This window comes from Aulonocara sp. 'chitande type north' Nkhata Bay, linkage group LG7 (assembly GCF_057382095.1).
Source record: "Aulonocara sp. 'chitande type north' Nkhata Bay isolate Kocher_YH1m ecotype deep benthic linkage group LG7, A_spYH_male_GT1.1, whole genome shotgun sequence".
Taxonomy (NCBI): domain Eukaryota; kingdom Metazoa; phylum Chordata; class Actinopteri; order Cichliformes; family Cichlidae; genus Aulonocara; species Aulonocara sp. 'chitande type north' Nkhata Bay.
In genome coordinates, this window is record NC_141350.1 from 33,867,332 (window position 1) to 33,883,295 (window position 15,964).

Below are 15,964 nucleotides of genomic sequence, written 5' to 3' on the forward strand. Positions count from 1 at the left end.
AATCAGTGGTGCAGATTTAAAACAAGTCTTACCTGAAGCGTTAGCAGGCAAAAGTGCAAATTGTTGTGATGATGAAGGGTGATTAAAGTGACTTAATAAGTTTCTGCTTAAGCATATTTGCTGTTTAAATAGCGTCAAAAACACTGGCTGGCTAATTTTAACCTTCAGTGTTTGTTTACAGTATAGGACAGTTACAGATCCAGGTATGAACAAGTGAAAAGAATGTTACCTGTCCATGGCCAGCAGCAGCCCGTATTGATTTAGGATATCGGTATGACTTTATTGTTATAAATGAGAGGAAGACAGAGAGGGGGAGGACAGAGATTTCTGAGATAAATAATATTTGTGTTTTCTTGTTTTCAGTACAGCTGGTCTTCTACATGCATTAAGCACTAGGTTGTTATATATTATTTTAGAATCTTTACTCAAGTCATGGATTTTTTTATTTATCAGTTATTGTGCAGAAAAACTGCAAAAGAATGCAAATGTGCAAAGTTTAATAAAGTTAATCCAATTTTCTTACAAGCAAGCTGAAACTATAAACATACAGAGATTGTTACTAATGTATAGCACCTGCAGCAGTGTGGCAGTCGTCGAAGTAGTAACATTCGTTCAGCATGGGAAGCTGGTATAGAATATTTTAGTAAACCAGGAAAAAAAATTCTTTGCCTTAAATAACAGTGCCTCAGCAGAGGTTTAGATCTAGTTACGCCCCGGTGGGAGCGTACTGGTTTAATGGTGGTAGTGGGCTGGGCCTTCGTCAGCTGTGTGGTTCAGTGGACTGCCCTGAGAAACTTAACATTACCCACATGTCTCCTCCACAGCTCCACACCATGGCTCACACTCTCACCATGCTCCTCTTTGTGCTTCACATCCTCACTGCTTCGGTGCTGCAGTCGGCCTCAGAACCAGGTAGGATTTTGAATATTTATTTCAATAAATCAGCATGCATGTTTGTAAAGCTGTGGAAGACCTGATTCAGGTTTGAAAACACAGTCATTAAATGACATTAATTCGTGCCTTTGGTTGTGTTTTGCAACTCTACTGCTATGACATCTGGTGCCTTCTACTAGCCAGATTTTCAGATGCTGTTGAACTGTTTTGTGGGAATAAAAATTGAGGAACATCATAATAACTGGGGAACTATTACCAGAGATCAGGATGCTTTTAATGGTCACAGGAGACTTTGAGCCTAGTATAATGTAAAATACTAATAGTTGCATACTTACTGACTTGTTTTGGCTTTAAATGAAATGGGTTGCATAACACATTCACAGAGAGCCTCGGTGAGCAGAGAGCAGATTTCTAGTGAAGTGGCTTCCCAGGAATTCTGAACAGGGAGCACTCGGCTGTTGTTAAACAATGGGAAGCTGTTCAGTTCGTAGAGGCCTGGCTTTCTACCAAACACTCCGCAAATGGAAGTGGAAATGCTGTGTATGTGGACACATAGGCTGTGTTTTATCCACAGTGATAAACTATGTCTGTGCTGGTTATTTATGTCACACACGGACATCCGGTGCTTTGTCTTGTTACATAATGCTCAGTAAGTTAGCAGAGGTGTGGACAGAGAACATAATCTCCTGCTGTTTGCTATTATCCTCTTTGTGCTCAGTACCCTTTAGGTGGGATTTTACAAGGCCGCTGTGTTTTGACAGGAGTGTTTGCTGCTCTAGAAAAAAAAATGAGACTGAGGACAACTTGTTGATTGAAAACAGTGAAGTCACAAGTAAAAGAGTTCTTTTTAAAAACAGATTTGGCAACACGCTAGCCAGCTTGTACATTTCTGACTCACTCCAGTGATCTCAAATGTTGTGGAGGGATTCTTATTGGTTTAGTGTCACCATGGTTAATGGCTGCTTGTCCAGTGGGAGGAATATCTACAGAACCAACATAAACTTCATGATCTAATTGTGTAATATGAGAATCTACACTGGAATTTTTTAGTGTAGACAAGATTTTCAGAATCAACATAAATTTAAAAAGGCTGAATCATCATCAAAATATAGCCAGAGGCCTTGAAATTGTATTTACACAAATGTACACTATATGGACAAAGGTACTGGGACCCTCTTTGTAGCTATAATAGCCACTAATTGGTGTTGTGCTTTGTGATGTAATGCTTGCGTGCAATTGCCCTGCCATAGAAACCCATTCCATGAAGCTTCCTCTGCACAGTTTCTGTGCTGATGTTATATCCATAGGAATTTCTAGCTCTGCAGTAGCTGACTCAGCAGATCATTGGCGATGTTTATGCACAGTGGTCCCTCGTTTATTGCGGGAGTTACGTTCTTAAAAATAACCCGCGATAAGTGAAATCCGCGAAATAGCCAGCTTTATTTTTTACAATTATTATAGATGTTTTAAGGCTGTAAAACTGCTCACTACACACTTTATACACATTTCTCAGACAGGCATGAACATTTTCACACTTTTCTTTCTTATTTAAACACTTTCAAAGTTCAGACCTGATGGTGCAAAACATTTCGTCGACATTGTTGTGTTTGTCGGGGAGAAAACGTGCAAACATACAGTACAGCGCTTCAGAGTCACACTGCTAGTGATCAAAGAATTATGTAAATTTGACAAGCTGAATGCATTCTGTACTGTACAGTAGGGCTGGGCCATATCATACCGTTCACGGTAATACCGGTATAATGTTGGGCAATGATAAGAAAATGAAATATCGCGATAGAATATGGGTAAAACGTGCATGCGTAGTGCCTTTGTTTTCATACGCACATGGCGGAAAAAGTATGGCAGCGGAATGAGAAGAAATGAGAATGAGAAGGGCGAAAGCGGATCGTTGAATGAAACGGATGAACCAGAATTAGTTTGTAAAAATGCTGCAACTTCAGTGGTGTGGAACTGGTTTAGCTTTCGTCCATCAGATACACAACAAAGCACTATTTTTGGTAGAGCATGCTAGCGGGCCGTTGTTATTACCGTGTTGTTTGGAAAATATGGCACACTTAAAATCAATCCTTTGATTTTTCTGAAAATCGACAGATTATAATCCCGTGTGCCTTATGTAGGAATTCTGGTTGTGTTTACTGACCTCGAAACGATTTTATGTGGTACACGGCGCTCGAAAATCTGTCAAATGTCTTAGTACGACTTTGCTAAGCTACGAACCTGCACCGCTTGATGGCTTGTACAATAGCAAAAGCGTACAATAGCATTACTGCTATTGTAGGCAGGAGCCTCGCGGAGTGATATGTACTGCGCTTCAACATAATATTACTGTATTGTGCGTGTATAACGTCTTTTTAAGTTTTGTAGATATTATACATGGTTATGCTGAGGATATGTCGGCCAATTTCCACTCGAAATGCATTTTGGTTAAACTGTCCGCAAGGAATTTGCATTTGCACTGTTAAATTTTTATATAACTTTAATGCACATAAAAACAGCAGCTTGTTTAAGTGAAAACACATTGATTTTTTTTTTTTTTGCACTAATAAAATGTGGCGTTGCAAAGTATTTTGTCTAGTGTCAATTATATTGTCCGTTATATCGTTATCGCAAATTTTGAAATGTATATCGTGATAAATAGTTTTGAAGGCGGGTCATCTACCAATCAGTTCAATCGCTGGCTGCTCCAGTCTCCAGACTGCATGCCTAAGTAACCTTTGGCCTAGATACTGAACCCCAAGTTGCTCTTCGATGTGTTCATTGGAGTATGACTGTGTGTAAAAGGCCTTAGGTGTAGAAAAAGTGCTTGTATGAATTAGGGCTGCCACAAACAATTATTTTGATAGTCGACTAGTCACAGATTATTTTTGCGATTAGTCGCCTAATCAGATCATGCATCCACTGGACGTAAAGCGTACAGCTTATAGCAGCAGCATGCGTCTGCTCTTATATAACTATCATTAGCTTACAGCTAAGCTTAATGAAATTTGTTTTTTTTAGTTTTAGTTTTTTTTTTTTTACTTTTAATTCCACTCACTGGTTAGATTTGGCACTGAAAACGACTGCTGAGTTTAGGTAAAATCTCCGTGGATAGGATTAGGAGAGGACTGGTTTGGATTTAAACACACCCTTTCACAACAATGGCCCTGTTTGTTGTGAAATAATGAGTTGGGAGGGACCAATTGGGCTCAATTAATCCTTAACATGGTGCATCAGGGCAAGATGCAAAAGGACAACTTGTGCCTTTTTTCATCTGCCATATCAGTAGTTTTGACAAAGGGGCACTAGTTGATGCCCTGGAGATGAGAAAGGACTGTAACATCTGAGGCAACCAGTGAGGCATAAAATACCACACTCAATCTGGCATTTCCGCTAGCATTTTGAAAATGAAACGGTTAAACATAAATGAAATAATTAAGAAATGTAACTGGCTTTCAAAGTAATGATGATGAAAGCAGAGGAAAACGTTAGAGGATTTTAAAGAGTTAAAAAATAGTGAACAATCAGTCGGCTTTAACAGTTTTGTTCTTGTTTCACAATAAAAGTCAACATTATCTGTTTCAAGTTTCAAGGTTGTTTTGTTTTTTTCACCTAAGGTAACAAAACTTTTACAATAGCTCTGTCACATCTTAAGGGGTGTTTATGCTCTTTCTTTCCTCCTTGCTTGTTCCATTTGGCCCCTTATATGATCATCTGGGTCAAGCTACGGCATTGGAACAAATAGTACATTTCTTTTGAGAGCACACATAGCCAAAAATAACTCCTCTCACTTTCCAGCTATACTGAAGCACCAGCTGTGGGAGGTACTACTTCTAGGAATTGAGTGGTCTATGTAGGGGTCAACAAGTGTTTTTCCTCTTTGCTACTAGAGCACCACAGGGGATATTACTTAGAAATCAGGACATTTGCCGTTGATAAAACAGCATTTCCTCTCTTAGGAGGTTATACTGTTGCTTTTTGGCATGAATAAACTGTTTTCCTGCCCATGATTTGCCCATAAAGCTTGTTGGGTCTCTAAAAGGCTGGAACTTTAATCACCGATAAGGGCTTCTTGGCTCTTAGCCAAGGAAGGAAATGGCTTTTCTAAATGTAGCGCGTAAGGCATTTCCCCCCTGAGAGTGCACTTATTGATGTCTGAGCATGTGAATCTCTAAATCACTGTTTTCGCTGTCTGCTCACAGGAAAGACATTAATGAAGGCTTCCCACCAATATGCTGAGCACAGGTTAACAGGTGCAATAAGGGGGAAAACATGAACTGATTAATTAGGTGGATTTGGTAAGTGTACGAGGCAGTCCGTCAAAAGGAAATTAATTTATCTGCTATTTCCCTTCAGAGCTAAAACATAACACATCTTATCAAAACAAATCACACAAGGGTGTTTTGTTTTACCCTGAAATAGGCTGCCAGGAGGCCTCTGAGAAATAAACATGCAGTAAACATGTTTACCCCGTAAGCTCGTGGCAGATCTGTAAGAGAAGCCCTGTAATGAGAACAAGCTGTAAGCTGATATTGCCATCTTGGAAACCGTCTGCGTGTTTTGTAGCTCTAATGATATCTGCTGCTCCAGAACTCCTGCTCACATGTTTACTTACACCACAAGTGAACTCTGCTTGGTGGCTGCTAAGCAAACACAGCAGCACTTTGATGCACAAGCACAAAAATGAAAACCCTTTGCAAGCCAGTCTAGTTTTTTTAATCACTTCTCTGCCTGCAAATGGCCCAACTACATAACATGTGTATAATACGCTGTGGCACAATACACTTTTTCCATTTTGTCTTCTTTTTCACTTTCACTCAGTACTTTAAATACAAGTGAAATGAACCCTGAAATCACAGAATTGTTGTTAGCAAAAGTGTTTCTAAAATAAAATTACTCTGCTTACCCTTTCATCGTATTATATTTAGTGCTGTCAGCGTTAATCTCGTTAAATCAGAATCAGAATACGTTATTAATCCCGAAGGAAATGACGTTAATGCCATACCCGCATTAACGTGGCAAATTTCCATTAGCCAGTTAGCGCGGATCGCCCCGTACGTGGGGCTGGACGGCGCTAACGGGTTAACAATCTAACTCGGTAACGGAGATTTGCCACGTTAATGCGGTTATGGCGTTAATGTCATTTTAACGAGATTAACGCTGACAGCACTAATTATATTATATTATATTATTTGGTTGCAACTTATCTTAAACTCAAACAAATAACAGTGCAACACCCCATTTGCTTTTTCCTTTTAAGACCATTTTAAGCAGGGAAGCTGTGCTTTTAGCAAATCAAATCATGATTATTTCACAGCAATGTTGTTACCATCGATTGAGTAATAATTTCACCTCTTATCATTTTATTGGGACATAATTAAAGTCGCATTCATTTGAAAGCACTTTATTGTTTTAGCTGGTGGAGCTAAATGAATTACGATTAATTTGCAACCTGCTGGGCATTCTGACTAATAACATGCCTTATTTAGAAGTTATTACATATCCACATAGTGTTACTGATTGACCAGAATGGTCAGCATACCTTCTGCCCATTGAAACAAGAGTATTATTTAACACTTTCCATGGCATCAGTAATCTCCTTTTTTAATTCGAATCATACAGAGACCATATTCAAACCTCTGTGTCATTGTTTTATGCAAACTATACTTCCCCAGTCACGTGCCTACATGTCCCTTGAGATCATAGATTATATATGAAGCTAGATAAGATCGATGGTGTCACTGTGGTGGTAGAAACACACTTCGAGTCAGAAACATTCGAGGAAAACTGTTTGAGGGTCAACACATGAGATGCAGATGGCTATTTTTGCATTTTGAATGAAATTACGCACTTTACAATATGACTTTGTGTATATCAAACTACAGTATATAACTCTTTCCAAGGTTAAGATTTTCTATGCCGGCACTACAGTCATGTGAAAAACCGTTTTCACACGACTCTGTGCAACCGAGTGAAAAACTAAGTACATCCTTGCTGCTTCCATTATTAACAAGCGTGACTAGCTTTTTGGGGGGGAAAAAAAAGAAGGCAAAAAAAAAAAAAAGAGGTTTTGACATGTTGCCGGTCTGGAGCATCCAGGTTCATTTTAGCACAATGCCAGAATTTTTTTTTTTCCAGGAATGGATACCCAGCAATTCTACCCCAAGGTCATACTGTGTAATACTCAGAAAAACTGTAAAACCTCCCCCGAGCTAGATCCTAAAATCTGTAGGCCTCAGTTAGCATGTGAAATGCTTGACAGTACAATTAGAGAAAGACTGAACAAGTCCAGCTTGTTTGGAAGGGTTTCTTGGAAAAAAGAAAACTCTTCTTCTCTCTAAAAAGAACATGGCAGCATGGCTTAGATTTGCATCTGAACAAACCCAAAGGCATCTGGAACAATGTCCTGCCATAACACATGCAGATCACCAGACCTCATACCAACTATCAAGCATGGTGGTGGAGGGGTGGTGATTTGGGCATCTTGCAGTCATTGAGTCGACCATGAAGTCCTTTGTATTCAAAAATATTGTGTCCGAGTGCAAAAGTGTTTCAGTGATCCAAAGTACATCAGCAAATCTGCAAGTTACTCATTTATACAAAAGGATCTACAACCCCCCCCCCCCCCCCCCCCCCCCCGGAGACAGACACACACAGACACACACACACACAATTTCTGTCAATGATTAACATTACAAGGAGATCAAAGTTGAATTTCACTTGAAGTGCAATTGCATCAGAAAGTTCTTATTTGTTGATTTTTTTTTTCCTTTAAAAAGAGGAAAAACAAATATCTGCATTGCTCTGCCTACCGTCAGTGGGGCCCTGCCTACAGTTTAAGAGTAATTAATAATAATTAATATGAAGTAATGTTCTTGAACGCTCACATTCAAGCGCATACCAACTCAAAGAAATGTTCCATGTTTTCATTTATCACTAAACTGAGCTACAGGAATCCACCACATAGCTGAGTGTCAAATTAATTATTCTCTTAATCCTGACACAGTTCTAAGGAGGAGCAGGGGATCGAATACACAGGTTATTCTAACCCATCTGCTGCCTCTCAGATGTGAAGGAGTCATCTCATTGTCACACTTCTATCTCATGTTTTATCCTCTCGGACATGTTGATGTAGTCAGCTGCCTGCAGCTACTGCTGTGTTTACCTAACAGCCTGTTTTTAAAAAAAAAAAAAAAAGCTCTCAGCTTTCTATTTAAAAGGACACCTACTTGACATTTCACAAACATATCCCCATTCTCCCATGCAGACTGCTGTCCATACACGCCCTATTTAGCCAAAGCAAGTCACGTTTAACCACCCAAGTCAACAAAATACACAAAATAGATAGCCCCAACATACAAGATGTACTTTGCGGTGTCTCCCAGCACAGACTCAAGATTCCAGGAGACGGGCGGTTAATTCTAGGAGCTGGACAAGGCTGTAGAAGGTCCTTAACCCATCAGCAGGATGGTATCTGCTCCTTTGTGGACGGAGGACCAGGATAAGAACTGCCAGAGCTACAAAATGACCTTCAGCAGTCTGCTGTTGTGAATGTCTCTACATGCATAAAGGACACGGGGTCCATACAGACTACAGAATACAATTTTCATTTGCAATGAAATTTCAGCAAAATGGATTAACCTGCTGTGTATTCTTTTCATTTCTATCAAACAATGTAGCGTCCTTTCAAATCTAACACATTGCCCAGTCCATATCAGTGTAGATATCCAGTGTTCCTTTGGATTTTTTGACCAGTGTACAATAAAATAAAATTCAGGAAAATAATAAAAAACCAACATATAGTGTAAAAGGACATGATGGACACACAAAATTTAACTGTTTTTAAGATGAGATAATACCGGCTTTTATTTGGTTTTCACTTGGAGGGAAAAAAGCCCAAAAAATCACTCTTCCCATCAGATTTGTTCTGTGAAAGTCAGGAAAAATCAGCTGAAGCGCCAACATCCTTAATTATAAGTTTTGTGCATATATGGATTAAAAAGTGCCTTTTTATTTGGCAAAACTAATTTCCTTGTTTTGGGTTTTTTTTTTTAAATTCCCACATCCCTGATTTGATATCAAATATTATTAAAAAAGATGAACCCAAAAGCGGAGAGGCGGGCTGTTAGAGATCATGCATGCAGATCTCTAACAGCAAGAGTCCAAAACAAAGACAAAATAGAATCCAAAACTAAACTAGGAACGCTTGGAAGTAAACAGGTGGAGGACCACAAAAATGAGGATTGGATGCCTTTATACGGAGACACATAAGGGCTAACAAAAAACAGCTGAGAATGATCAGAAAAGGGCAAGGGTAGGAAGTAAAAGTGCACACAGTTTCTAAAGGAAGTGCACACAGTTTCTAAAGGAAGCAAACAGAAAAGAATACAAACATTTACCAAGTGCGACAAGAAAACATACTGAACATGTCTACACAAGAAGACAGGGGCAAGGAAACACTAAAAGACGAAGACAAACTGGGAACTAACTAAACAAAAACTCCGTAAAGACATCAGTAAATAAAGATAACACCTGAAGACTCAAACGACAAAGGTAGAAAAACAAGACACCATAAAGACTGGATAGGGAAGCTCAGAAAATAAACATGTCAAAACTTCTAAACAAAAGGCACTAAATTAAAACTGCTCTACAAACAGTAAACTAGACACACAGAGAATCCAAACCTAAAAATAACCAAACAAAATGCAGGGACTACGGTCCCTGTGGAGATGATACACAAATCACAAACAATATGAACAAAACTGAAAACCTTTCATTTAAAAAAAGGAACAAAGTGTAAACCAGGAGCTCCCAAAATTGTAGCGCCAGTTAACAGCATTTAGTTTTAAGGTGAAATCTCTATAATATTGGAGAAAACCAAAACCGTTGCCGATCTTGCTCTGAGCTGCACAGTGGTGGAGTCTCAGGGAGGGGCAGCCATCTGGTGCGACTAGTTGGAAAGCGAGGGGAAGGTGCGAAGTTTAGCAGAGAGAGATGACAAACAGCACACAAAGGAAACATTTGGCCTGTTAGAGGCTTCATTAAACACACACCGGGAACACAAAGCTCCGGAAGCCGAAACATCTGCAGGAAGGAACAAGAACAAAGCAAGTGGGACTTCATGGGGGAAAAGACACAAGGTTAATGGTTTATCATCATTATGAAAATATGATGATAAACAAGGACAGAGGGGAATAGGGGTGAGGTGCCCAGCACAAAATCACAGGAGGTCCTCCAGATTTGTAGTTTAAAGCCCAATCTGAAAAGTAGAGAGGGTACCTGCCTCCTGAACCTAAACTGGGAGTTTAGCTGATAGCTGAAGACTTCGTCTCCCGTTCCTCTTTTAGAAACTCTAGGAACCACAAGCAAGCCAGCGGTCTGAGAGAGAATTGCTCCATTGGGATAATATGATACTATGAGGTCTTTGAGATACGATCAGGTCTGATCCTTAAGAACTTGGTATGTGAGGAGGACTTTCATGTCAAATCTGGATTTAGCAGGCAGCCAATGATGATATGGAAGAAATGTGATCTCTTTCCTAGTCTCTGTTAGGGCTTTCGCTGCAGGATTCTGGATAACAATACAATTACAATACAATACAATTTTATTTATATAGCCCATTTAAAAACCAGATATATGCCAAAGTGCTTCACAGAAACCAATTAAGAGCAATAATAAATACAAGTAAATAAAATAATAAAATGAAATAAATAAAAATAAAATATACTGACAGGTGGGAGACATAACTAACCAATGATACAGCAGGTAGGCACAAGCCGAAAGGCTGAAGGTTAAATCATAAAAACATTAATAAAAGCAAAAAAAGATAAGTTACAGTACACTTAAAAATGCAGGGTCTAGGAGGCAGGGAAGGCAAGGCTAAATAAATACGTTTTTAATCGAGATTTAAAAAATCGAATTTAATCAGATGCGTTAGGTAGTTTAAATCTGATCTATCCGAAAGGTCCTTTTCTGTTACGATGGGTACCCACTCTTCCTCCATTGCCCCTGTTACCTCTGGTGTCCCCCAGGGGTCTGTGCTAGGTTCTATGCTGTTCTTTTTATACTTGTTACCCTTGGGCCAAATCTTTGCTAAATACAAATTTTTTTTTTAAATTAACTGAAAAATTTCCCCGATAAGTTGGGAATGAACAATCTTCTCTAGGATTTTAGACAGAAACAGGAGTTTGGAAATAAGTCTAAAGTCAGCGAGATCTTTCTGATCGAGGCAGCTCTTTTTGAGTATAGTTTGCACTACAGCATGTTTAAAAGCAGCCGGAACACAGCCCAATAATAATGACAGGCTTATTAGTGATAAAATACGGGGCCCGATAACGTTAAACCCATCTTTAATAATGCGAGATAGGTGGAAGTCAAGAACAGCGTTTGAGGGTTTTAGGTGATCAATTATACCCTTAAGAGTAGGGAGCGAAACTGGATGAAACTGATTGAGGTTAGTGGAGCATCGTAAAGCTGGGGCCTGACTCATCACAGGGGGGTGCAAGACTCTTAGAGATAAGATTCTGCCTGCAAAATGATTTAAACATTCTTCACAAAGAGCTAAGGAAGACGATCTAGGCATTTCAGGACAGGGATTAATCAATGAGTTAAAAGTTTTAAATAAAAAATGTGGATTGTGACTGTTATTTGTAATGACAGCCCACAGGAAAGCCACTTTAGCCAACTTAACAGATTTCTGAAATTCTGGCGGGTCCTGCGAAGGATATCAAAAAACACCTGGACCTTATCTTTTTTCCACCGTCTTTCAGCTTGGCTGCAAACGTGTCGTAGAGCACGTAAAGAGTCATTTAACCATGGCTGAGAGCAGCTTCCACACCATTTTACCTTTATAGGGGCCACAACATCAAGTAAAGAGGAGCATGTATTCATTTAAACAGTAACGTATTGTGAAGGTTCAGACAGACTTAGTGGATTTTTAGTTAAAGCTAAATACAGCAGATAATACTGAAAGTTTCTGGTGTCCCGTGCGACACCTATTTTGTGTCATCTTTGCACTGAAAGTTAGTTTAAGGCCTTGGTGTTCACGCTCAGGGCTCGTCATAGTAGATCTAAGGAGCTTGGAAAGAAGGTGACTGGACTTAGAACTGAGGAAGCTTCTTGGATGAGAGGTGAAACTTCAGGAAACTTAAAGAAGTCCACTAACCTTCTTTCCTTAGACTACCATGACCTGGATGACTGAGAACCGGCACACACATTCTTGTGTTTTAATATTTGTCTTTTTATTTGTTATTTGCTGTTGGGAAGTACTTTGAAATCCCCAGAAAGGTTCTATATAATATATATATGCTAAATATATGTGTCTAAACGTTTGCATAACTATAAATTGTGAATGTGAACATATACACAGCATTTTGATATGAGTTCAGCATTTGCAGTAAATTGAAAAATAACACGTTTGTGCTTTAGGGTTAAAAAAAAACCCTGCTAATCGTTTCCACATAGTTTTGGAAACTGCCCACATTCAATCAAATTGCCAAGCCAAGTCCAAATCAGTTTTTATGACTACCACAAGAAAAGTCCCACGCGTATCTTGCAGAGTGCAGTAGATATTTGGCGTCATCAGTATTGTTTAAACAAATGTTTAAAGTGGTGTTATGTTACTGTGTTGCAGAAAGCATTGAATAAAGGGGCAAAATGACCTTATGGTTGAACGTGTTGAGCATGCACATCAGTGCTTGAAAAGAACAAGAAGCAGTGCTAAATTACTAACTATGCACTGAATATTATGCACCACTTAAACTTTGGTTTCTGAATTAAATATGTTTTTCTTCATTCTGTACAGAAAAGACCAGTTAAACCACATTATGCTCACATTTTTCACCTTTGCATTGATCACAGTTCACACAGACAGGATCTGGGACAGAGTATCGTAAGTCTGTGAAGGTTCTCAGTTGTATCGTATCGTAAGGAAACTGCAGAAATGTGCTCTCTGCACACGTGTTTCGAGTTTATTCAGGCAGTAAAACAGATTCCTGGAGGTTCTTTCTGTGTAACTGTGTTTCTAGGTAAAGCAAAAGCAAATAGCTTGTTCCGTGAGCGTCGTGGCACTGAACTCTCCAGCTGCTGCTTTCTCTTAAAGAGCAATAAAATGACTTCCAGGAAACTGCTGATACTCGCCTTGTGGCTGCGCTCCTCAGTGGAGTTAGATTACCATTATTAGCTTGTCACTGAAGTGTATCTTTGCAATCCTCAAAAGCAACAAGATTTTATAACACTTGCAACAAGGAAAAGAAAAGAGAAGTAGATATTTGCTGTATTAAAGATAATTATGCGTAATCTTCCCCTCTGTTCCTCTCTCCCTGTTTCCTTCAGTTCTCTCTGAGAGACGTCCACACCTCACTGGCTGTGCTTCCCCAGACATGATGACTTTCCGTTGCAGATGGAATGTTGGCCCTTTCCAGAATCTCTCTGATCTCAGAGCTCTCCGCTTATTCTACTTTATAAATGTGTAAGAGGAAAATATCTCTCATCACTACCAGAGTGCTTTTTTGGGAAAGATTAGGAAGGGGAAAAAAGAAGAAAAACATGGGTCATAGGTGCCTGTTTTGTACAGGCATTCGCACATCTGCAGGTTCTTAAGCACAGCTTTAAAGAGTTTCTACACATATGTAGTGTGAGGAAAACGCCAGTTGTTTGCAGCCTTTGAAATGATTTTAAAGTATTAGAATAGAAGTATTTTTAGCCTGTTAAGTGAGCAAAAACACAATAGAAACACTTTATGTGTAGATAAACCATCATTTAGCTGCTTAGGTCAATCAGGGCCACTGGGTTTATACCTCCCATGCGTAAAATTTAAACTTATGGTGCAGACATTCACTCTGTTGACAAAGCAAAGTCCAGCTTATATTGTAACGTTTAACACGCCTAACTTCGGGCAGTTTACGCTTTATTGCCTTAAATACTCTTTTTAAGTACACACGTTTTCACACAGGCAAAGTAAATTTTCTAATTGTCAGCAAATGCAATAAAAAGATAAAAGAGGAATAATGAAAATCCCAGTTCCAATCCAGCTCCAGACTGTCACCAGGCCGACCTGCACTACCTTCATGACCCATGAATCCTTTGGCTGTATTTTATGTGTTATCAGCTGTTGCTTGATTGTGAAACTAGGAAAAACTAGATAAATTGCTTTAATTTTACATACATGTCATACTTGATGAGTTCATATAATACAGTTGTTTATTCCTCAAAACTCAAACAGAATATTTAAAAGATTAGTTAATCATACTGCCTCTTTTCATTATTATCTATAATTCCCCTCAGAACAAAATGCCATTTATTAGCAGGGTAGGTCATAATCTTATCTGCAGATTACCATGAAATCGCATTTCATGCATACATGGGAACAACCCTTTGTTCGTGACCTTGCACTGCTCATGGATTTCTTACTGTAACTGACTAATGCGCTGATCCTGTCCCCCACCATTCAGACCCCCTCATCTGTCTTCTAAAAATTGGAGTGAATGTCCTCACTACAGCAACGAGACGCCAAACGAGTGCTTTTTCGATCAGAACCACACCTCGATCTGGACATATTACAACGTCCAGCTCCGTTCCAGGGATGAGACCATCCTCTATGATGAGAAGGGTTTCTTTGTTAATGACATTGGTGAGTTCACTGCCTCTTTACACACACTGAAATTATTATGTTAGAAAAGACTAATAAAAAGATACAGTTGTAAAGTTTTCGCATGTTACACTGTCACCACTTTTAACTGTCACAGCATCACAAGTACGCGAGGTGGTTATATGACATTTTCAGGGGTGAACAATACTTTTGATCTTTGTTACAAAATTTTGTTTCTGTTTGATCTTTTTCTTATAATTCGCTAGAGAAAACTTCAAAAAGGGAATTTTTGGTTAACATAAAGGGTTATGGCCAAAGTTCAGGTCATCCCTCCTATGATTGCCTGTGCAATTATGGATAACATCTCCCATGAGTCTTAGCATTTGCATATTTTTCAGGCTTCATAGGAGCTGCAGAACAGGTTTAACAGAGCTACAGTGATTTCTAGTGTCCTGCAGAATTGATTATAAAATGCTCTTGCATGTATATGAGACTCGCTTACATGGTCAGGGCCTTGCTACATTTCTGATAATCTGTTACTTTACGTTATCCTCGACTCCTAAATTGTTACACATCCAGTATTCCTCAAAAAGAAAAACTGGGGATGCAGTTTTTCACCCGTCAGCCTGAAACGTTTGGTTTATTGTCGTCACCCCGCCAGGCGGCATATCTCTCACCTCTTCTCTCTTTGTGTCTGCTTTAAAGGTTTATTTATGAAGGACTTATCTGTATTGACGTTTGCAAAGGCCAATAAATGGAACATTTAAAAAATAGAGCAGAGACATATCTTCCAGCTTTTCCTCTAACGCCTCGTGCAGCTCAAAGTTTTTCACTTACTGTTGTGAAAACGCTTAGTTAGGATCTTTATAGAGCACAGAGCACACATGACTTTCATCTACTGATAGTTTCATAACATTTTTTCCTCCCCCCCCCACCCCTTTTTTTATTGTTTAGTCTAAGCCTATTTTTCATAGAAATATCTACAACAATGTGCTTACAACTTTGTGCCAACTGTTTGGGAAAAACTTTTCCTGTTTCAACATGATTAAATCTGAACATTGACGGCGAGCCAAGCCATCAGTGGCTGACTTCACTAATTCTCTCGGGCCGAATGTGACTAAAGGCTTGATGTCAGGTTTTGAAATCTTGCTTCAGGATGACTTGCAGCCAAATTCCAAGAAGAGGCGATTACAGCAGTGCATGTATTCCATTTGCTTTGTAAAAACAAGTTCAGCAATCATTTGCAATGTCCTGGTCTTTGCTTGCTTTCATGTAGGCAGTGAAAGAGACAGTCGAGGACAGTGATGTAAGGATCCGTCTGTTATTACTCAACAAATTAATTAGTTCAGTCCAGTGGAAGACTTCCTGACACCAGCCCCCTTACTGATGAAAAAGTGCTCTAAAGTGACCTTCTGTTCCGCAGTGCAACCGGATCCTCCTGTCAGCCTGAACTGGATGCTGCTGAATGTGAGTTTGACTGGCATC

At 39.2% G+C, this 15,964-nt stretch overlaps 2 protein-coding genes across 5 annotated transcripts in view; both read left to right on the forward strand.

Moving 5' to 3' along the window:
- Positions 1-15,964, forward strand: part of LOC147325565 (regulator of G protein signaling 7-binding protein B-like) — a 267,021-nt gene that overhangs the window by 59,177 nt on the left and 191,880 nt on the right. The window lies entirely within an intron of this gene.
- LOC147325568 (growth hormone receptor-like) overlaps positions 1-15,964 on the forward strand; it is a 34,201-nt gene that overhangs the window by 13,274 nt on the left and 4,963 nt on the right. For all 4 annotated transcript variants that reach the window (XM_086300138.1, XM_086300139.1, XM_086300136.1 and 1 more), the window contains exons 2-5: positions 825-912; positions 13,225-13,360; positions 14,343-14,521; positions 15,903-15,964. The exon at positions 15,903-15,964 is cut by the window's right edge and continues 117 nt beyond it. In XM_086300138.1, coding sequence (XP_086156264.1) covers positions 834-912; positions 13,225-13,360; positions 14,343-14,521; positions 15,903-15,964 — 456 coding nt within the window. In that variant the 5' untranslated portion in view covers positions 825-833. The remainder of the gene's footprint in view (positions 1-824; positions 913-13,224; positions 13,361-14,342; positions 14,522-15,902) is intronic.